General features: G+C 44.4%; 1 protein-coding gene and 1 pseudogene across 3 annotated transcripts; one reads left to right on the top strand and one right to left on the bottom strand.

The window, feature by feature from the left end:
• Positions 1-1,908: 1,908 nt before the first annotated feature.
• Positions 1,909-13,915, top strand: LOC124984418 (synaptotagmin-15-like). 3 transcript variants are annotated; one of them, XR_007108668.1, is made up of 10 exons: positions 1,911-2,387; positions 3,259-3,463; positions 4,034-4,176; positions 5,016-5,311; positions 6,772-6,942; positions 7,779-7,899; positions 8,854-9,033; positions 9,672-10,361; positions 11,114-11,155; positions 12,133-13,915. XR_007108668.1 is itself a non-coding variant. In XM_047551966.1 (8 exons), the coding sequence occupies exons 1-8, from the start codon at positions 2,381-2,383 to the stop codon at positions 9,812-9,814; spliced, it is 1,266 nt and encodes a 421-aa protein (XP_047407922.1). In that variant the 5' UTR covers positions 1,911-2,380; the 3' UTR covers positions 9,815-10,933. The 3 variants fall into 3 exon arrangements, 2 of the variants coding, with proteins under 2 accessions (XP_047407923.1, XP_047407922.1); XM_047551966.1 differs by lacking the exons at positions 11,114-11,155; positions 12,133-13,915 and having other exon boundaries at positions 9,672-10,933; XM_047551967.1 differs by lacking the exons at positions 8,854-9,033; positions 11,114-11,155; positions 12,133-13,915 and having other exon boundaries at positions 1,909-2,387; positions 9,672-10,933.
• A 770-nt stretch (positions 13,916-14,685) lies between these two features.
• On the bottom strand, positions 14,686-17,717 carry LOC124985759 (DNA endonuclease RBBP8-like; annotated as a pseudogene).
• Between the last annotated feature and the right edge of the window lie 5,531 nt (positions 17,718-23,248).

Raw genomic sequence — 23,248 nt, 5'->3', positions numbered from 1 at the left:
TCAATAAATGGACCAAGGATCTGGACAGACACTTTACAGAAGAAGACATACAAGTAATTAATAAATATATGAAAAAGTGTTCAACATCTCTAGTAATTAGAGAAATGCAAATTAAACAACTCTAAGATTTCATCTTACTCCAATTAGAATGGCTATTATCAAGAACACAAAAAATAATAGATGTTGGCGTGGATGTGGAGAAAAAGGCACACTTTCACATTGCTGGTAGAATTGCAAATCGGTGCAGTCACTCTGGAAAGCAGTGTGGAGAATCCTCAGAAAACTTGGAATGGACCCACCTTTTGACACAGTTATCCGACTCCTCAGTTTATACCCAAAGGACTTAAAATCAGCATACTACAATAATGCAACCACATCAATGTTTATAGCAACTCAGCTCACAATAGCTAGATTGTGGAACCAATCTAGATGCCCTTCAACAGATGAATGGATAAAGAACTATGGTATACATACACAATGGAATATTATTCAGTCATAAAGAAGAATAATATTATGGCATTTGCAAATAAATGGATGGAATTGGAGAATATCATTCTAAGTGAAATAAGTCAATCCCCAAAAACCAAAGGCCAAATGTTTTCCCTGATAAGTGGAGAATGATATTTAATGGGGGTGGAGGGTGGGGAGGGAGAGAAGAATGGGGGAACTTTAGATTATGTAGAAGGAAATGAGAGGGAGGGGGTATAAAAATTGTGGAATGAGACAGACATCATTACCCTATGTACATGTATGATTACACGAACGGTATGAATCTACATTGTGTACAACCATAGAAACGAAATGATGTACCCCATTTGTATACAATGAATCAAAATACAGTTTGTAAAAAATTAAAAGATAAATTTAAAAAATTATGAGTCAACTTTAATAAGTAAAAATTAAAACATTCTTCTCCCCGCAATGAGTAAGTTCATTTTTCAAATGTAAATGAGGGTTAAAACATGGGAGTACAGGAACAGTTCAGTTTCTGCCCCAAACACAAGTAGCTAGATGGATTTGGGCAAATGCTACTGTACACTAAACTTGTGTTTTAAACTGCTAAATCTGTGGTAATTTATGGCAGTGCAACAGGAAACTAAAAAGTACAGATATCTAACCCACACCTGAGATGAAGATGGGATGCTTGGATGGAATTCAGGCCCCATCTGAAGGCATGGTCCCCATTGTGAACCCCCATGGTCGCCCACATGGAGACAGAAGTCAGGGTTCTGGGATCCTCCTGACACTCCAGTCAATCTGACTGGAGCCTGAAGGCAAGTTTGTGCCGGGACAAAGGATAGTAGGAGATTAAATGGGGGACCTCTGCCTGGTTCTTAGCAAGTGTCGGGGTGGGATAGACAGTGTGGCCAGCCAAGTGTGGGGATCCTGCTTTCTCATCACCTCACCCCAAAATCCATACTCCAAAAGGAGAGTGACCACTGCTTCTGCGCATGGGCACAGAAGGTTCCCATGAGGTGAGGGAGGCCCCAATTTACCACCCATTCCACCTGGGGTGGTCCAGCAGGACCAGAGCCTCACTCACTTGACCGCGGACCGTTCTGATAGTAATCGCCACAGTATTAAGGACTGTGAGTGCGGAGGTGAACCAGGGGACAACCCTCTCAGTCAGAGTCACCATAACAGTGGCTGGTACGCGCCGCGCATCGTTTTAATTTAAGTGCCCTTTACATATATTGTAAGTCACTGTCGGGCCAACTACCCTCGTGAGAACCCCTTACATACTTTAACCCTCTAGCAATGCTGTTGTTACCCAATCGAGGGGAGGGAGCGCAGTGTTGCACTAAGTCGTGCCGCCTCCCACAGCTGGCGGTGGGGAGCCCGAGCTGGAACCCTAGGAGGTCGAGCTATTTTTATCCACTGAGACAATAACGATCCACGGGGTCAACTTGAGCGCACCGCCACGGATAGGACACGTGCCAAGGACAACAGGTGTGAGGGAGCAGATGTGGACCTCTGTCCCGCCCTGGCGGAGAAGGCTTTGGCTTTGCCCTGGGTGATGCAGCCCAGCCAGCCCATAGCCGCAGGGAGCCTCGAGGGCTCCTGACACCGGCGCCCGGGCCGCCCCGCCCGGAGCCCGGGCGGTTTCCGGGAATGCGCCGCGGGCTCCGCGCCCCTCCTGGGCCTCGGCCAGGGTCGGGCTGGGGCGGAGCTGTGGCCTCGGGGCTCTGGGTTCCTGCCCGCACCACTGTGCTGCGGACCGCGGCGCCGCAGGGCAGCAGCGCCACCAACCCCTAGCCCCGGCGACGTACCGACGGCCCCGCGCTGCGCCTGAAGTGCCTGCCCCGCCGCTCCAGCAAGAGGTGCAGAGACCCTAGAGACTGAGCCCCATCTGCGCCCCAGGACCGGAGAAAGCAGCCTCATGGCGGGTAAGTGCCCTCGCTTCTTCCCCACCGGGCCCTAACGCGGTGAGAGGCTACTCCCGGTGACCGGTCCAGCACTTGCCTCCGCCCTGAGACCTTGCTGGGCCACAGCCCCTGTCGAGTCCGGCCTCGACTCGACTCCTAGAGGGGTGCGGGAATGGAGTGGAGAGGCCGGCTCTTGGCAGTTAGAAGGTGTGAGGGTCCGACCTTCTCCCCATCCCAACCGGTCCATAACCGGGAGCCTGGAGCACCGGAAGCCCCACAAAAGATCCATGTGTCTCCGTTTCCCACACCTGGCGCCCCACACCCCTCTCCACTGCCTCCCATCGTCTCCCCTAAATATGGGGTCATCTTGCTAGAGGGCTGGGGAAGGGAACTGACGTTAGAGGAGGTCACCAAACCCAAGCGTGAGTTGCACCTCACAGCAGCGTCCAGAACCTGCTGGAACCTGGGTGCACATCAGGGGCATCGGTTTCTCCTTGGGCTTTCCTTACCGTGTGTACCACCTATCCTCAAGATCACCCTCAAACCTCAACAGCATCTCAGGCAAGTCGAAGGCTCTGGTAGGGGAAGGTTTGATTTCTATTCAAAACACAAGAAACACTTCATTTCAGCCACAGTCCCAAATCCAGGGCCAGCTGCTTTCCAAGGGAAACCAGAAGGCTTTGCTGGGGGCAGGTACTAGGGCCAATGGAAATGCCCTACCCCACTGAGAGCTGGCAGAGCCCAGCCAGCTGCTTGCTTCAGTGTTACTCCTGGAAGATAACCTAGGGTGTGGGGTTGCTACCCCAATCTTGCCTCTACAGGTCAGAGCTGTGAGGGGGAGTGGCTTTCACCAGGCAGGCATCACTGTCTGCCTGGTGGTCTCTGTCCCCAGAGCAGCTGGCCCTGGTGATTGGGGGCATTGTTGGAGGGCTGCTTCTACTGCTGTTGATCGGGGTAAGTTGCTGTCTGTGGAGGAAGTTTTGTGCCACCTTCACCTATGAGGAACTGCCAGAGACACCAGCCATGGCCACCAGCGCTGCCTCCAGCAGACAGGGGGACAGGCTCTGCCAGCTGCATACCAGGACCCAGCTGAGCAGGTGAGGCAAGATGGGGGTGAAGTGGTTCTTTCTCTAGGGTCCTGTCTGTGGAGTTGCCATTGGGATGGGGTAAAAAAGAAAAGTTCTATTTTTAGAGCTCTTCCTCCAAGCCATCAGCATGCCAGGAGCTACCACAAAGAAACCCCAGAAACCTCACCATGAGCCATGAGACAGGCATTGTGAAACCCATTTTCTAGCTGAGTAAACTGAGGCTCAGGGACTATAAGTAACAGGTCTAGGCTTCAAAATTAGCAAGAGACAAAACAGGAATTAGAAACTGAATAGGCTGACATTGGAGGCTGTTATTTCTCCAGCATCCCACTGCTGGGGGCAGACAGAAGCACTGACTGGCTGTAAGTGTGTGTGTGTGTGTGTGTGTGTGTGTGTGTGTGTGTGTGTCCATCCATCTGTCAATCCTGGTGTAGACCCAGAAAATGATGTTCTTGCCTCTTACTGGCTCCCCATGACTTTTCTCCCTCCAGTCCCTGGCACTCGACCCCGCTGGACTGAGCACTCTGAGGCCACACTCTTCCCCTGCCACCTACATTTTGTTTCTCTACCTCTGAATAGGCCATCAGGTGTGCCATTCATGGTACCCCCTTCCTTCCAAGGCCGAGACTGGGTGCCCCTGCATAGCAAAGAGCTGTCCCAGGCCCCACAGGACCCCTGCCTGGCCCCAAAGCTCCTGCCTCATAACGCCAGCAGCAATCTTGGTGAGTACTCCCACAGGCCAGGGTCTCCTTGGGCTAGGTGCATCCACCTGCTTTCCTGAGCCAGGCTGCTAAACAGAGCCTCTGGCCCAGGAATGCCAGAGTTACCCAGTGAACACTCATTCTGGGTACTTTAATTTACCGAGTACCGACTGCACCCCAGGGCCTTAAGATATGCCCTCCAGTGCTGTTTTGGAGTCAGACTTTAACATCTTGGTGGGGGAGGAAGTAACCCCTTTATACTCTGGAAGGTTAGCATTGCCTTACTCAGGGTCTCAGAACCAGTAAGCAAAAGGTCTGGGATTAAAAAGTAGGTGTAGCTGGGTACAAAACTTATATAGCATCCTGCTCCAGGAGATACTGGCCACCTGAGAGGGTAGAAGGATAGGAAGTAGAGACAGCTTTCCAACTTCCTCTTTGCTCTGAAGATCTCTCAAGAGATCTTCCAAGGAACCACCCAGTAATCAGCTTGGCACTTCTAATTTGAAAAGGAAGGAAAACGCCAACATTTTATCACTGAGTCATTCTCTGGGCACCAAGGAAAGGGACCAGGGCAGGTGCTAGACACAGTGTACTGGAAAGCAGGCCTTGATCTCCAGGGATGGGAGTCAACCAGAGGATACAGGTGTGTGGAACAGGCACTGAATGGCTAATGTGATGCCTGCATGCACCAGAGGGAGGTCACATGCTCTGGAGGAGGGAGTGAGGTAGAGGTGGTCAGACTAGCTGAGGCTCAGCTGAAGGGAGAAGAGCCAGGGTAGCAAGGTGGCTATATCTTGCCCCTCTCTCCCATGTCAGTGTCTTCCTCTTGCCAGACAGACCTCCAAGCCATTCTGTTGTAGGAGCTGCATGTGTGATGGGGACCATCAACCCAGAGCTGTACAAGGTCCCAGAGGACACAAGTGAAACTGATTTCCCTGATGGCTGCCTGGGCCGGTTGTGGTTCTCTGTGGAATACCAGCAGGAGGCTGAGCGGCTGCTGGTGGGCCTGATCAAGGCACGGTTGCTGCAAGCGCCCTCTGAGACCTGCAGCCTCCTGGTGAAGCTCTGCCTGCTGCCTGATGAGCGGCGCTTTCTCCAGTCTAAGACCAAACGCAAAACCTCCAGCCCGCATTTTGACGAACACTTCATCTTCCAGGTACAGCCTCTGGGTAGACAGGGACCTGTGCCTTCCAGCCTTATGGGAAGGAGTGTTACACAGGACAGTACAGCCAAAACTGTGCAGGCCCTGGGACCATTGGTGCCTCCAGATGTGCTTAACAAGCTGACCAAGTCAGGGTCTACAGCAGCTGGTCCCTGATGAAAGGTGCAAGGATCAGAAGCCTGTCCTGGTTGCCTAAAGGAGAGAAAGAAAACACATTTTGGAGCACCTACTCAATTCTAGGCACTAACCCATGGGTCTCAGAGAAAGCATCCCAAACTCTATGGGGTTTCTGGAAAGGTTACCCAAGGAAGGTAAATATTCTGTTTAGAAACATCTCAGGCCCCTTGGAGTGGCAGAGAAACTGTCCTATGCTTTTAGAGGCCGGCACAGGGACCAAGAGCCATGCTGGGGCAGTTACTATGTTTTTGCTGCACCTTGGGCTGACTGGCTCTGGGTTTTGAGGTGGAGAGGTCATAAGGGCATCTAGATGGAAGAGGCCTGGGAGCCTCAACAGGGGCCCTTAGGGGAAGTCAGCAATTGAGACTTGCCAAGAGACTTTGGACAAACATTTTCTCAGGATAAGTACAGCATGCTGGCCTGAGTGGGTAAGAGACCAACCCACTTCCAGAAAGAGTGTGATTACTGAGACCAGAGTTATGATTCATGATTTCCTCCAAGGCTGAGAACTGGGAAGAGGGACAGCCTTATCCCAGGCTGTCCTGCTGGACCCAAAGCTGTGAGAATTCACAGGTGAATCTGCCCCACCTTAGGACATCAGGATCCAAGGAATGCAGCCTTGCTAACAAGCACAGTCAGGCATTGTGCATGTCCATTCATTCATTCATTCGTTCCTTCATTTTACTCATCCCTTCCCCGCCCAACCCTAGTCATACTTGATCCTAGCCTCTTTGTGTTTTGAGTGGGAAAAGGTAGGAGAAGGGGCCAGAGAAGGAAATCAGTATTAATTGGCCATCTGTGTAGTTCAGACTGTGACTGGGATTTTACAAATCAGAGAGGAAGAACCATGATTCCCATTTTACAGGTGAGGAGGCCAAGTCTCTAGGAAGGGAGAATGTTATATCCAACTCAGATAGTAGATAGGTCATGTCCTGGCACACTTTATGTATAGGCAAAGCACTTAGCAGTCTCATTCAAGGGTAGATTCTCATTCATGGGCCCAAGATGGGGCCCAAGATCCTACCTTTCTAACAAGGCCCCAGGCAGTGGTCGTCACTGTATGTCTTCAGAGCACACTGTGCGACGAGGCTCTGGCACACACTTGGGCTTCCCAGGTGTGCTTGGCCTTGCTGTGGCGCGGGGTCCCCACAGGACACCTGGGTTTGGGGTATGTAGGTGTCTCGTTTAGATAACCCTCCATGCTGTGTCCAACATGTCACAAGCATCCCATCCTCTGCCCCCATGCCTGACCCTGGCCTGCATCTTCTTCTCCTCAGGTATCCTGCAAGAGTGTTACCCAGAGGGTGCTGAAGTTCTCAGTGTACCATGTGGACAGACAGAGGAAGCATCAGCTCCTGGGCCAGGTGTTGTTCCCCCTGAAGAATGAGATCCTAGCAGGTGACTGCCACCATATCTTCTGGAGAGACCTAGAGGCTAAGAACCTGGAGGTAAGGTGGAGGTCAACAAACATACAGTCAGCACTGCTGTGGGCAGCCACAGGCATTCTCAAAGCCCACCCAGCACCTGCTGGCCAACATCAGCTCTCAGCACACTGCATACCACCCTACAAGACTCAGGAAAACATACCCAATCTATGAGCTCCCTGAGAGGAGGGGTCACCTGAGGTCTTTCCACACCGGCTGTCATATTATCTGGAGCAATCTGAAAAATGCACATTTGGATTCCCACCACTAAGAAAAATTACAGCACAATGGACCAGCCCAGGGAAATTTTTATCTTCCATTCTCCCATCCTCTAGGACGGACCCACATAGCTCAAAATAGGCTTTGGAACCCCCACAGACCTAGGTGTGAATTCTTAGCTCGGTCCATACTACAGGTTGAGTACCCCTTATCCAAAATGCTTAGGACCAGAAGTTTTTCAGATTTAGAACTTTTTTTGAATATTTGTATGTACATAATGAGATGTCTTAGGGTTAAGGCCCAAGTCTAACACAAAATTAATATGTTTTTAAATAATTTTGTTCATGAAAAAATTTTCATGATATGGGACTTTCCATTTAGCACTCAAGAAGTTTTGGATGTTGGAATATTTAGATTTCAGATTTTTGAATTGGGATGTCAAACCCATATCCTGCACAAGTCCCTTCAACTCTCTGGACCTCAGTTTCCCTATCTATAAAATGATCAGGACTCAAAGGAGCCCATTGGGGGTGTATGACTTGTACCCCATCTTGACTGCTGAGAAGGCAGGAGGTACTCTGGGGTTCTGTAGCCCCTCTTATATCTGTGATGAGTGGGTGCTTCCATCTTGGCCTCCCCAGCCCCCCTCGGAGTTTGGTGACCTCCAGTTCTGCCTCAGCTACAATGACTACCTGAGCCGCCTGACTGTTGTCGTGCTTCGGGCCAAAGGCCTCCAGCTCCAAGAGGACAGAAGTGTTGTCAGTGAGTCACCTCCCTTATCCTCCTGGGAAGGTCCCACCTGGTGAGCCTGGGGCTGGGGCTGGAGTCTGACCCTCACCTTTACATTCTAATTTCTGCCTGCATCATCCATCACCGAGTGCTCACTGATTCTTGTAACATGTCCTCCATCCATGGACAGTTCTGGTGCAAAAAACATCTTCCTGTGGTGAACCCAAGGCTGTATCCCCTCACACCCTGCCAAGAGCTCTAATCTGACCCAAGACCACGTCTTGCCCCTCCTGTTTTCCAAGGCAGTGTCTTGGCTCCTTGACTGTCCCGCCTTTTTCTGCCTCTACCTGTTCCTCAGCTGAACGGATCCAGTCTCTTCAGGACAAGGCCCTGCACCTCTCTCCTGCCAGAGGAAGGGCTTGAGCACTCCCTGGGGCACTGATGCCCAGCTGATGGTGCGCCTGCTTTTCCTAGCCTCCAAACCCCAGGAGCTGAGGAGGAGTGGCCTTCGTCCACAAGTCCTGCCCCTAGCAAAATTGGTTGTCTGCAGTCTGTTAGAGTTCGCGTCTCGGTATTATAAACATTCAAAGGATTCAAAGACCATCTGGGCTCCCTCCCTTTAAACCTTAGCCTTCTGAACAAGCAGATGTTCAAGGGACCCCAAGGGGCCTGAGCATCCAGCAGGTAGCCCCCTCCCTAATGGAGAGGGATGGGTATGTGGTGCCAGGCTCTGGTGAACAAGGACCAGCTCAAGCATGTCTCCTGAGCAAAGAGGGAGGAAAAGGAAGGAGCTAAGTGTTTCCTTGGCCATGAGGCTTGACACTAATCAACCCCATTTCCTCTTGTCCCACCCTCTGGCCTCAGCAACCCTGTGAGTGATGAGAACCTGGCACCTGTGTTGGGCTCATGCCCTCCTAGCCAGGCTCGCATGGGTGCAGGCCGGGCTCCTGCCTGCTCTCCCAGCCACTGGTGTGCACCGCTCCTCAGGTGTGTTCGTTAAAGTGTCCTTGATGAACCAAAACAAGTTTGTCAAGTGCAAGAAGACTTCAGCTGTGCTGGGCTCTGTCAACCCTGTGTACAATGAGACCTTCAGCTTCAAGGCAGATGTCACCGAGCTGGACACCGCCAGCCTCAGCCTGACAGTGCTGCAGAACACTGAAGGGGACAGTAAGGATATCCGCCCTACTCCTCAGGCTACTGGGGCAAAGGGGCAAAGACGGAATGAATGCCTGGTCTTAGGAGGAGGTGTCCAACCTCTGATCTCTGGTTAAAGAAACTTGCACATAGACACTGAGATGCTTGCCCGAGGATACACAGCTAGTCATCAGGAGTTCTGGGATTCCAGAGTTCCAGTTGAACTCTGTCTGTGGTACCCTAGAAAGAGGCTAATAGATGGTCTCTACTACCCACTCCTGTGAAAATCACTGATGGCCGTTCATGGGTAGACATTACTGTTGAATGTTCTCCCTGAGAGTCTAAGGAGAAAGATGGGGAAGACTTTTTTCTAGAGGGGATCTTTTCTCCCTCACTCTTTGGCACTGAAGTAGGCTTAGCATGGCCCTGCAGGGCAGGCTCTCTACCTGGGTTCCTTTCCCTGGGGGCTTCCAAGGGAGAAAAAGCAGCTCTTCAGCCCCAGAGCAAAGTGAGTGCAGGGGTTGACAGCTCGTTCTTGGACAGCAGGGACTTGCTGCTTCCTTCAAGGGAGAGTAAGACACAGAAACAGAGAGAGAAGTCACTGGGGATGTTGGGGTGTGGGTGACATGATTTCTGTGCTCAAGAGCAAATGGAGTTCTCTCTCCCTGCAGGGAGCCACCTTCTGGGCCGCGTGGTGGTGGGCCCCTACATGTACACACGTGGTAGAGAGCTGGAGCATTGGGACGAGATGCTCAGCAAGCCCAAGGAGCTGGTAAAGCGCTGGCACGCACTCTGTGGCCCCACTGAGCCCTGACCCAGCATCTAGGACTGCAGTTCTGCTTTGGAAGCTCACTGTCCTCACAGTCTTATGCAACAGCCACAAGCAAGGACATTTCATCCAACATCTCACAGGGCCATCCTGAGCCAGGAGTACCTGAGAGCTGATAGGCAGGAGAAAAGAGGGGACAAGAAAGCTCTGCCCCCAGTCAGTGGCCAATAGTGCAGCCTGCCCCTGCTCCCTGCAACTCACTCCACCCTACTTTACCTGTAGGGCTTCATGGGCTTGGAATCCAGGCTCCTGGTCATCATAATCATGAGGTGATGTCAGGTGTCAGGTGTTCAGAAGAAATATTCTATTTAGTGATGGCATATCTGAATGGAAGTGCAGGGTGGACTTGGGTTCCCACCATCTTGAAAAGCTGAGAATGTGTTGATGCTATACCTGCACTGCGTTTAAGATGTGGTTTCTCTGCCTTCTGCCTAGACGAAAACACACTGCTCTGAGAGGCATAACTGGGAGAATGCTGTGAGCAGCCCACCCAGGTTCAAAATGGTGGACAAGCTGTCAGAAAGGCAGCTAGGTGAGGAGGGCTTTGCTTGTCTGTTAGGTCCCCTCCCAGGACCCATGTCTTGCCCACGGTGCACCCTCCCCAGAGTTCAAAACCTCATACCCCTGATCATACAGATGATCTGCTGCTGGATTCTAGGTCACCTTGGTTAACAGCATTCAGTTGCTGGGGCTGTCACTTTGGGTAGGAAATGGTAAACACATGGGGTCATAATGTAGTCAGACTGAGAACTTCTCTTATAAATCTAGTAATTCTAGTATGATTATTGTGCTATGACACGTATAAAATTCATTCAGGTAGCAGTTCCCACAATCACTGTCACCAATTCCCCAGAAGTTTTATTTAAATTAATAAGCAGTCATTGTGCTTGTCACTGTTACTCTGACAGTTTTTGCTCCTCGTATTGCAGAGCTTGCAGTCAATGCATTGTTATTGTATAACTTGAACAGATCTTTGAACCTCTGTCTTTCTTATGCAGTGAAGCAACTTCAGCAAAAGAAGGTGGTGACCATTGTGCTAAATTTGTGCCTCTTTGATTTCACTTCCAATCTCTGTCAATACACAAATACAAACTTTGCCTGGCACTAGTCCATATGGACAGATTGTCTTGTGTTTGCTTTATCTCACTTATTTCCCTTGCACATTTTCAACATAATCCATACCTCAGTAGTTTTTTCCAATAGTTTCATAGCAGAGGCATAATAGGAGTTCTCTATATGTTTGGAGACCAGACTACTAAAGTGGAACTGTTTCTGTTTTGTCAGGGGTCCTGAGACTGTAGGTACCAGCCACCCCCACAGTCCAAGGTAGGCTTATGCTCAGCAATGGCATTTCTAAGGTCACTTGGAAAAGTTAATAATTGTTCTCTTTGCAGGATAGAGTATAACTAATGTCTTTGATTCATCCCTAAGAAATCTAAATGGCAGGGGACTAGCAGGCTCTCTGCTCTGATGGGGAGGAAGAAGGGACTGCTATATTGGGATACAGACATGGTCAGGGCAAAAAAAAAAAAAAAAAAAAAAAAACATATGTGTTTCTCATGGGTCAGTGCTTCCCATGGCCTGGTTTGTCTCAAATCCTGTCTGCATGCAACTCCAGCAGAAAGAAGTCCTTTGCATTTCCATAAAACCTTTTTAGAATAAACTAGCCAATTTCCACCAAAACATTGCTATAATTTGATGGGATTTTATTAAACCCATTGACCAGTTTGATGGTTGTTTGATAACTTTAGAATACTGAATCCTCCATTCTATTAATATAGTATATCCCTCAACTTCTTTAAGTTTTTAAAAGATTTTTCATTTGTTTGTTTTTGTTTCTTGGTACTGGGGATTGAACCCAGGGGCACTTAACCACATCCCCAGCCCTTTCTTATATTTTATTAGATACAGGATCTCACTGAGTTGCTTAAGGCCTCACCAAGTTGCTGAGGTTGGGTTTGAACTTACAATCCTCCTGCCTCAGCCTCTTGAGTCACTGGGATTAAAGGCATGTGCCTCCGCACCTGGCAAGTTTTAAGAGTTTTCTTGGAACACTTTTGGGCAAAGTGTTCTTATACATCTTCCCGTAGGTTTATTCTCAGGTGTTTTATATTTATCTTTTGCTAATAAAAAGAGATTCTAGTGACACAGAAGTATGTTGATTTTATATCTAATTTAGAGGACTGTCTAAATTTATTTAAATTGTACCAACTTGCAGATTCTTTGTATATATTCATGTCCTCTGTGAAGAACAGTTTCATTTCTTCCTTTTCCAATACTTATGCCTTATTTATCTCTTGCAGGGTTTGAGCAATTGGACAGGGAAAAGAAATAAAAGGTGCCCACAAGATAAGGAAGAAATACAACAATATTTGCAGACAATGTGTTCTTGTATATAGAAAATCCTAAAGAATGTGCATGTATGCACGTGCACATGCACATACATACACTATTAAAGCTAGTGAACAAGTTCAGCAGGTTGCAGGATAGAAGATCAATATACAAAAAGTAGAATTTGTAGCAGAATAGTGACACTGCAAGTAGTGAAGGTGAGCATCCTTGTCTCAATTTCAACCTCAGGGGGTAAAACTATCAAAATTCATCATTAAATGGGTGGGGATATAGCTCAGTGGTAGAGCATGTACCTAGCATGTGCAGGGTCTGGGTTCAATCCCCAGTACCATGAATGAATTAATTAATTAATATTCATCATTAACCATCATGATGGTTATACAACTTTTAATGTAGTCATGATCATGTAGTCCCAACTTGTCTGAAATTCTTTTTTATCACAAGTATTGTTAGATTTTATTAAATACTTTTCTCTATCTTTAAGATAATCATATTTTTCCTTTGTTCTTTTAATGTGAGGAATTATAGTGATTGATTTTGGGATCTCCAACCAAATTTAATAACAGAAACCAGCAAGGTGTGACAATGTCACACACAAAAACATGGCGTTTTTTAAACTGAATTTATTTTCAATTATATTTTGAGGAATTTTTATAGTTAACAGTTATGTTCATGAGAGACTTATCTATAATGTTTGTATTGCAGTGGTCCTTGCACTTGCATATGTATTCTAAAGCTATTGTGTACAGGTGTACCATGCATTTCCATTGGGTCAAATTTGTTAATCATATTGGTCATATCATCTATATCCTTATTGATATTTTTGTCCATTTTGCTCACTATTATTGAGAGAGGTTATAGCCCTTCATTATGAATGTGGATTTATATATATATCTTTTTAGTTTCATCAATTTTTCTCTTATGTATTTTGAGACTGTGTCATTGGGCTCATGCCCATTTAAAATTGATATCTCTCTGGCAGATCGAAACCTTTATCATTGTGAAAAACTCTACAATTTGCAATTATATCTTTTTTCCACTTCCTCCTATTTTTTCAAATTTGTTCTTATAAATTGTTATGTTATCTTAAATACAGTTTTTAAATCAAGTCTATGAACCTCTACCTTTTGTGTACTTGGTGCATTTACATTTAATGTAATTGCTGATAACTTTGTGTTCATATGTACCACCTTACTATTTGTTTTAACTTGTACTACTTCTTTTATGGTTTCTCTACCTCCTCCCCTCTCTTTCCTTTGTTACCTTATTATGGATTAATTCAGGTTTTTTAAAAATTTTATCTCCCCATATCTTTTAGTTGCTACTTACACATTCTTTAATTATTCTTTTAGTGGTTGCCACAGAGATTACATTTTGTATGTATTATCTGTTATAGTCCAATACACATTTGACTTTTTATCACTTGTTAGACATGCTCTAATCTCCACCTCTATTTCCCTTTTTCTTGTGTGTATGTTCATTTATCTGATAGTATTCATTTTTATATTTTTACACCCAGTGATATTACTGTGTTCGACCACTATTCATTAATATTCAAGCACATATTTATTCTTTCCATTGCTTTTTATTCTTTTCTGCATTCCTGGAATTCTATCTTAGGTCAGTTTCCTTCCACCCTGAGAACCTCCTTTTATATTTCTTTCAGTGCAGATATGCTGGCAGCACATTTTTTGTGATTTTAAATAGAATTTTCTATTGCAAATTCTTTTTTTTTCCATCTCTCATGTTCTTTTTTTTTTTATTGTAAACAAATGGGATACAAGTTGTTTCTCTGTTTGTACATGGAGTCAAGGCATACCATTTGTGTAATCATAAATTTACATAGGGTAATGTTGTTTGATTCATTCTGTTATTTTTTTTCCTTCACCCCCACCCCGCAAATTCATTTTTAAAGTGCATTTTTGTGGATGTAGAATTCTAGGTTGAAGTTCTTTTCTTTCCACAATTAAAAATGGCATCTCAACGTCTGCTCACTTTGATCACTGCTGTTGACAAGTGGTTGTCAGTGCTATTGTTTCTCCTGTGAAAGTGATGTGTCCTCTGCTCGTCTTTGGCTACTTTTAGTATCTTCTCTTTGTCTTCCATTTTCAACACTGCGTGCCTTGATGCAATTTTCTTATTTATCCTACTTGGGGGTTATAAAGCTTTATCTGTTTTGGAAAATACTCAGCTCACTTTTCTATTTAACAGTCTCTTTTTTATTATTTTCAAAACTATAATTACCAAATAAAGTAAATCACAACTCTTAAGTTAGAGAGTACAATGCACCTTATTTTTTTAAAGGTGCAAAAGCAAGAAATATAAACACATCCACCTTTTAAATAGTTGTAAAGTAATGCCATTTAGAAACATTTTTAACAGAAAAAAAAGATTTCTAAATCATTTAACAAAAGATCAAAAAATCAATGTTTAACACTAACTTTAACTATAAATAACTCAAAGGGGAAAAACTGTCCTCTGTCCTTCTGTTTTCACTTCAAAATCTATGCCTTCTGCTCCTTGCCTTTGGGAAAAAACATTGTGTTGTAAGACCACTGTCATTTTGAATAAGAATAAAGATCAAGATCTATCTTCATGTAACCTCTTTCCATACAAGTCTGTGTGGAAGGAAAACCAACTTCCCAGATATTCTCTGGTGTGTTGGGTGGAATGTAGGGAAACTGGGGTCTTGAGCATGAAACTCACTTCTCTTTCTTTTGCTGGCATTTCTGCATAGTAAACTTCACATTCTTTACATGTGTGCCCAAGCAACTTTCTTCTCTCTTCTTTCTTCCGAACTATCTCAATATAAGGAAAATTTTGTAAGCTGGTCTCTCTCTGATCATCTTTAAAATATGACTTCACAAATGTTTCCTGCTGGACTTTATTTTGTTTATCAACGTGTGTTTGGTTTCTTTGTGACAGCAGATAATTCCTCCTCTTCATCTGCTACCTGGCGGAAATTATCTGCCAAATAAGATTTGTATTCTTCATGTGTTGTCTGATCAAACACATCTTCCAAGTTATCATTCTTTTCATTCTTTTTTTTTTTTTTTTCCTCCATTTGGACTTTTTTCTTCTTGCTTCTTTTATTTACTTATTTATGTATTTATTGGTACTGGGTATTAACTCAGGGACACTTGGCCACTAAGCCTCATCCCAGCCCTATTTTGTATTTATTTAGAGACAGGGTCTTGCTGATTTGCTTAGCACCTCATTATGCTGAGGCTGGTTTGAACTCTCAAATCCTCTTACCTCAGCTTCCCAAGGCCCTGGATTATAGGTGTGCACCACTGTGCCTGGCTTGCTTCTTCATTTTTAAAATGTGATTTCTCTGACCAATGTAAAATCTATGTCTACTGTTTCTCCTCCTAATCTTGACTGATTACCATCCTTTGTATCTATTATGGTAACATCCATTTTATACTGAGAAAGGTCTGCTCCTGGATCTATACTCCACTGGATATTTTCAAAGGATGCCTCTTGGTGGTTTTGAAGAGACTTTGTTTTAGCAATTCTATAGGGATTTAACTTAAGGACTGATGCAAGTTCACAAGTTCCTTGGACTGACTGGGTTTTCATTTTTATTGGCTCATGAGAACCAGCACGCTTCATGTCATCAAAAAGCTTCTCTGTCTCCACACTTTCACGTGGACATAGAGGGATTCTGAAGACAGGATTTTCTTCTTTTATCTGTAATGGTGTTTTGTTTTCTGGTGAGGATTTATTCAAGGACTGGAAGATGCACTCCTGAAAACAGGGCTCCTCTGAGGAACCTTTGGTAAGATGCAGTTCCCATCCAAGGTCTTATGGCCTGAGAAAAAACCTTCTGGAATGGGCTTAAAAGCCTCATAGCGTCACTTGCTTAAATCTGTTTTTAAGGGTCTCATTTGCTTGACTTTTCTCTTGATGCTGAATAGCTGAAAACTGATCAGAGAGATCCAGAGGTTTATCCACCACATGGTCTCCATTCATGGAAACTGACTATCCACTGGAAAAGGAAAAGTGTTTTCTTTATGAAAAGAGGCTTGTGGGCAGCTTACTTCCTGCTCATTTTTTCCCTCAGTTTTCTTACTTGCAGATGTTCTACCTCCCAACAATGTCAGGGGCAGCAAATGTTTATGAATAATATCTTTAATGTGATCAGCGCTATCCTATTTATCTATAGATTCACTTTTTATTTATAAGCATCTACTCTTAGAAGACAACTGGCTCATGACCTTGTTCACTTCAGACCTAGGACTATGTGTGAAAAGGGCACTATCTTCAGATTTTGATCTAGGTTTCTTTGATCCAGAAATAGAAGTGTTGCTAAAAGGGTCTGTTTACAGATGATTTTTCCCCCAATGTCTCAAAGAGAAGGAGATAAACTTGTGTTCAAATGCAAACTACTTTTCACATTAGAAGTAGCTTCAAGTCACGAGACCACACCTGAGTAGTCAATTCTTCTTGAGGAGTCTTTGAAGTAGATCTGAAAATCTTAAACTCTCTTCACTACTTCTTATAGATTCCTCAAAAGGCTGTTTCTTATGATCTCCTTCTGGACGTGGTAGAGCTCATCACCAAGCTGTTGAGATTCAGATTCTTCTTGAACACTAAGTGCAAGGGTTTCAGCAACAACTGTAGCAAAATTAAAGGACAACATATCAGTGGGATAACTGCTTGTTCCACGTGTTTTAGTCACTAGACCTTGACAAGTGTCAGCTATTAGACTTTCATTTTCATTAGGCTTATGTTGAGGATGAGTTGAAGCCCTGGAGATTTTTCTTAATTCATTTGTACTGAGTACTCCAGTTTACTCTGTGCTTCTTCCATGTAGCAGACATGGAGAGTCTCCTTTCTTCGGAGTCGGTTAATGCCAGAAAATGAAAAGGCTGTTATTGACTGAATTTGGAAAAACATTTCCCTCACATTCAAGTTCAGTTGCTTGATGCTGTTGATCCTCTCGATTTTCTGCTGCAGTTGTTCAGAAAGCTTTTTATTTTCTTCCTGAAGAGAATTCTTTTCATTCATGAGTTCTGTAATAAGTTTAAGATTCTGTTGTCAGACATTTTCAAATTCTTGCTGCTTTTTCCACATATGTTCTTCAGTTATTGCACAGGGATCACATAATCCTGCCCTTAACCAATCTTATAAAACTTCAAAGGTGTCATGGACTTTCTGTTGCTCTCTCAGATGCTGATCTTTGGTGAAGAATTCTTCCAGTCTTTGTGCATCTAAAATTCGTTCCTTTTTCAGTTTAGTTACTTTTATTTGTAAACCTTGTACTTCTTTATCATGATATTCTTTTAGCTTTGTCCAAAGTTCCTTAAAGTCATTACATACATCTTCCAGAGCAGTTCATCTTGCTTAACAGGCTCCACACTGCTATTTGCTTAATGTTTTCCAACCTTTTTTGTTACATTACATAGGTGTGAAGTTGTCTTTAGACAGCTGAAATACAGCTTCCAGGACAGCATCAAAATTCTCGAAAGCCCCAGGATGGGAGTAGACACCCTCTTGGGTTGTGAAGAGACAGCAGCTCACTGTTCTCCATCACCCCCTTCCTTCACCAACCAGGGCCGGGGGAAGGCTGGGGGAAGCCTGGCTCAGAAGTGGCTGGCCCTGCCCTGCCTGGGAGCCCTGTGACTTATCAGCCTCTTAATTAATTTCCTTTAATGATTGCTACTGCCCTTTTCCTTCTCTCCTCTTCTTCTGAAATTTCAATTAAACATGTTAGATCTCTCATGTTCTTTACTCTATTTTCTACCCTCTTTATCTCTATGATTCTGCTTAGAGCTTTTATGCCATCCTATATTATAGTTCAATAATTCTTTTTTCTGGGGAAAAAGGTACCCTCATACTTTGCTGGTAGGAATGCAAATTGCTGTAGCCATTATGGAAAGCAGCATGGAGATTCCCCAGAAAACTTGGAATGGAACCACTATTTGACCCACCTATCCCACTCCTTGGTTTATACCCAAAAGACTTAAAATCAACATACTGCAGTAACTCAGCCACATCAATGCTTATAGCAGCTCAATTCAAAATAGCTAAACTATAGAACTAACCTAGGTGCCTTTCAACAGATGAATGGATAAAGAAAATGTAGTATATATATGATGGAATATTACTCAGCTTTAAAGAAGAATGAAATTATGACATGCAGGTAAATGAATGGAGTTAGAGAATATCATGCTAAGCAAAATAAACCAAACCCAAAAAACCAAAGGCTGAATGTTTTCTCTGATATGCAAATGCTCATTCACAATGGGGAGGAAGGGATAGGGAAGAACAGAGTTAGTTTATATTAGAGGGGAGTGAAGGGAGGGGAAGGGGTGTGGGGGTAGAAAGGACAGTAGAGTGAAACAGACATTATTGCCTCATTTACATATATGACTGCATGACTGATGTGATTCTACAATATGTATAATCAGAAAAATGAGAACTTACACTCCATTTATGTATGATCTATCAAAATGGATAAATGCATTCTACTGTCATGTACAACTATTTAGAACAAATAAAAAAAATTTAAAAATAATTCTTTCTTCTAGGTCTAACTGTGGTTGAATCTATATTAAGTTCTTGAATTATTGCATCTTCCAGTTCTGAACTTTCATTTGACTCTTCCTTATAGATTCCAGTTCTTTGATAAACATCTCCATTTTTTCTATCAAGTGTGTGTTTGATAACATCAATATCTGGGCCATTAGTGGATCAATTTTATTGGGTGTATGTTTTTCTTCTTTAGTCATGTTTCCAAGTGTGCTTTATGATTTATTGTTGAATGCTGAAAAATTATAACGGCTCCAGTGAAATGAACTTGATAATATCTTCCTCCAGAGATGGTTTACCACATCCTGTGGTAGACAGTAGGGAGGGGTTATTTTACTCTGGTACTGGACTGACTAGTGTCTGGTTTACAGTTTTTGTAAGGCTCTATCTCTACCTCAGGTTTGTCCCCATTTCTAGAATGTAATCCTGAAAAATCCCAACCAAGACTTGTATGTAGCCTTCTCTTCTGTGGGTCCTGAACTTGGATTTGTATTTCTTTAATATTATAACATTGACAAAACCGGCTGACTTTCATAGACTTTCTGCTTAATAATTCAGCAAATATGTCCAGGGATAAACTCCCAAGCATCAGAGTGACCTTCCTGTGTCTCCATTCTCTCTGACATCTTGGCCCCTCCAGTTCTGGCTGCCTTGGCAACCTCAGTCTCTAGTTTCTTTTCTCCCCAGCTGTAGAGTGTAAGAACCCAGAAACCACTCCGGACACGGGAACTCACATAAGAGGGTTTATTAAGCAAGCAGAGTGTCTCCCTGCAGGGTAAGAGAGAAAATGAGAGGAAAAAGAGAGAGCGCACAAGCAAGAGAGAGTGTAAAATGTGAGGAGGAGAGAGAAAGCATGAATGTGAGGAAAAGAAGAGCATGAAAGTGAGGAGAAGAGAGAGAGAAAATGTTCAGGAAGCTATCCTTAAGCAGTCGAATTCTGTAGGTTAACGGGACCAATGACAGAGAAGGATATTTGTAAGCTGACTGATGAACCAATAGCTAGCTAGGATGTTCACAGACTGACAAGTAGTTGGGAGGCAGGGAAAATGGCTGCAGCATAAAGGGCAGGGGAGCAGATTTATATTATATTACACAGAGACTCTGCTGCCTGTACTGCCCTTAGCTGTGACCTTCTGCCCAAGTGCTCAGCCTCTTAACCAGAATCAACAAATACTCTGAAGGGGAAAGTGGTTCATAGAATGTCACTTCACCTCCTTGTGCTTTCCTTCTTCTTCATGGTCCTTCAACTGCTTGTCAACTTGGCAGCTCTCCAATAACTTTAGAAAAAGATTTTCTGCATTTTATTTGGTTTTCCAACTTGGTCTCAGCATGAACATCAGTCTGCTTCAAACATAAAACAAATTCTCAGCTGAGAATGACTTCATACAGGAAATAATCACATAATTCTTGGAAGACTGGTGAAGCCAAAGAGGGGAAAGTTGCTTGTAGAGATGTGTGTAATGATGGTACACGACAATCACCACCTTCCAGTGTAGTATTGTTGAGAACAAGGTGACATCTATGCAGCCATGTTGTATGAACAAGCCATTTCAGGAACTGGCCCGAAAAACCTACCCTCAGGAAAGGGCGCACAGGTACTACCCTCAAGAGCCAATACAGGACAAACAGGACGTACTGGGCCCCCGGGATTTATCAAGGCTGTTAAGAGATATCTGTCTGAGAAATGGGCAGCTGCCAGGAAACCTTATCTATCAAGGACAGGGGAGGGGGCCTAGCCCCGACTCATCTCCTGCATAGTTCACACCCTCCCTCCTCCCTTCTTCCTCCAGGACCATTCAGTTTTGGTGGGACCCAATGAGATTCAAATAAATTGGCAGGACCCAACCAAAAGAGAACAAATGTTTAGCTGTTCCAATGTTAACCAATAATGTACAGGTCTTTGTATGTGAATGATTGGAAATTTCTTAAGTAGAGTGCTTTCTCATCCCTCGGGGCCGCTCCCCACTCAGCCATGGTAGTGGTCCCAGAGGCTGGTTGCGGTCCAGGCTCGAGCTTGCAATAAAACCTCGTTGTGTGATTTGCATTGCCATGTGTGCACTTTGACTCTCTGGGGATCGGTGGATATTGAACCCCAATAGTATTTATATCTCCTCCCTCAGTGGGTCAGCTGAGCTGGACTTACCTAGAGGAGGCAACTAACTCACTTTCAAGGTCTGGATCCGGCTGGGTGTATAACTCAGCTTTTCTTCAACATGACCAAAATACCTGACATAAATATCTTTAAGGAGGAAAAATTTATTAAGGGATCATGATTTCAGATATTTCAGTCCATGGTCAGCTAGCTCCATTGCTCTGGGCCCAAAGTGAAGCAGAACATCATGGTGGAAAGATGTAGCAGAGAAAAACTCATGGTAGGCACAAAGCAGAGAAAGAGGAAGGGGCCAGAGGTAAGATATAGTCCCCAAGTGCATACCCGAAAGGACCCACTCACTTCAACCTTGCCCCACCTGCCCACAATTTCCTAAATTCATCAACCAGATCAATCCCCTGATGCAGTCAGAGCCTACATGATCCAATCACTTTCCAAAAGCCCTACTTCTGGACGTAACTGCACCAAGTTTTCATTGAATGAGACTTTTGGAGACATTTCAGATCCAAACCATAACACTGGGCTTGACTCCTAACAGGAGCCAATGGGCTGCTCCACATTTGTTCATTCTGAGCACAAGCTGAAGGGGCAGCAGCCACCCAGGGAAAGCTCTTTTCATGGTGAAGGCAAAAGCTGAGGGCAAGCTCCAATGTGAAAACACATTTCTACACTCTGCTCTTAAGTTGCATCACCTGATATCTCATTGGCCAAAGCAAGTTCACATAGTCTAGTTGAAAATCAAGGGGCAGGGAAGTTAATCATGTCTTTTTTGTGAGAATAACTGCAAAGCCACATAACAATAGACACAGCTGCAAAGAGGAATGAAAAATTAGGGTGGACAATTTCATGCATATATCCATGACATTCCCTAGAGACAAGAACTTCTGTGCTTTGTTATGCAGGTGTAATCACCAAGGAGGAACCCCCTGCTGTGCAGTCACTGTGGGGGGCCTAAATGCCATCGCTGCCAGTTTGACATTCCATAATGATGATGGACTGTAATTTGCAGTCATTTTTCAAAGATGTGTTTTCTTATTTTTCACTGGAGAATTCTTTCCTCAAATTATTTTAAGAGCACTGAGCAGCCTAATATCATAATTGCCAGAGTCAAAGGAAGAAAAGATGATTTTTACCATCTTGCTGCTTTCTGACCTCACCTGAGCACCTTGCCTTTGGGAGAGTCAGCTGGAATTCTGTTCATTATAGAGTCTGGGAAATATAATTTCCAGACTTCCATTTCCAGAAAAATGTAATAAAAACGTATAAAGGGGATGGAATGGTGCTGTGTGGCAGTACACACTCTGGGGCAAACCAAGGTCACAGAGAGGTAGGCAGGTGATCTGCAGAGTGAGAGGAGCTCCTGAAGTACTGAGTACTGCAGCACTATTCACCTAGAGTCCTTCCCGACCCCTTAGGTAACTGACCTCTTTCTCTTACAGCATCCTAGAGCCTGCCAGAATGATCAATCTACCCCTGTGAGCAAGTAGGGGAAGGAGGGACAAAAATACAAAATGGAGCAAAAACAGGACACAATCTTGCAAGTTTATCACCTGCTGCAGTCTCATGCCAGCCATAGGCCAGCATGGGGACAGGAATGAAGGGGAAGCTTAAACTTGGAGTTGGAAGTTTAGACAACCACAAAACTGGACATGCTAAGTGCTGCACCGAGTCTGGTTTTTGGAACAAGAAGATACAGGAGAAATTTTTTGTTACCTAACAGTCATCAAAACAGTCATGAGATTAAAAAAAAAAGTCATGAGACTTGCCCTAGATTTTACCCAAGGGGCAGGGAGAAGCTACCTGCTAAGCAGGTTTGAATAGGTGAAGTAGAAAAAAAGAATGAAGTGGTTTGTTGATTAGATTCCATAAGCCTGGCTCTTTTAACATAATGAATGTACTTCTTATTTGAATTTAGCATGCCATTATGGAGATAGACTGTAATATGTCTATTGTGTTTTCCCCTAATATTTAATATAAAATTATTTATTCAATTTTTTATCATTTCCCCTCTCCCCTTTATCTTTGTTTCAAGAGGAATTACATTTCTCAAAGTGTAATGACTGTAAAACCCAGGAGGAAGGAACCAATCCTTGGCAATTAACTGCAAGAAAGTTCTGTACATCAACTTGTTGAATCTACTATGCAGCCCAGGGGGAACCTCCCCACATGCAGACAAGAGGAAAAGTGAGGCTCAGGAAGAGTATGCCAATTCTCAGGGCCCTACAGCTAGGAAACAGTGGAGCTAGAATTTGAATTGGATTCCAGATGCAGAAATGTTATATGGTCAGGAAGAGCTCTAAATAAATAAATAACAGAGACAACCTGTAGTGCTTTCACATCCCTGCAGCCTGAGGTGGGATCTGTTAACGGATCTTTAGTACCTCTCTGATGGAGCCTCTTCTATTTGTGCATTTTTAATT

Source organism: Sciurus carolinensis, chromosome 5 (genome assembly GCF_902686445.1).
Source record: "Sciurus carolinensis chromosome 5, mSciCar1.2, whole genome shotgun sequence".
NCBI classification, from domain to species: Eukaryota; Metazoa; Chordata; class Mammalia; order Rodentia; family Sciuridae; genus Sciurus; species Sciurus carolinensis.
The sequence above is the reverse complement of the archived record's forward strand: the minus strand, read 5'-3'. Positions and strand labels throughout refer to the sequence as shown.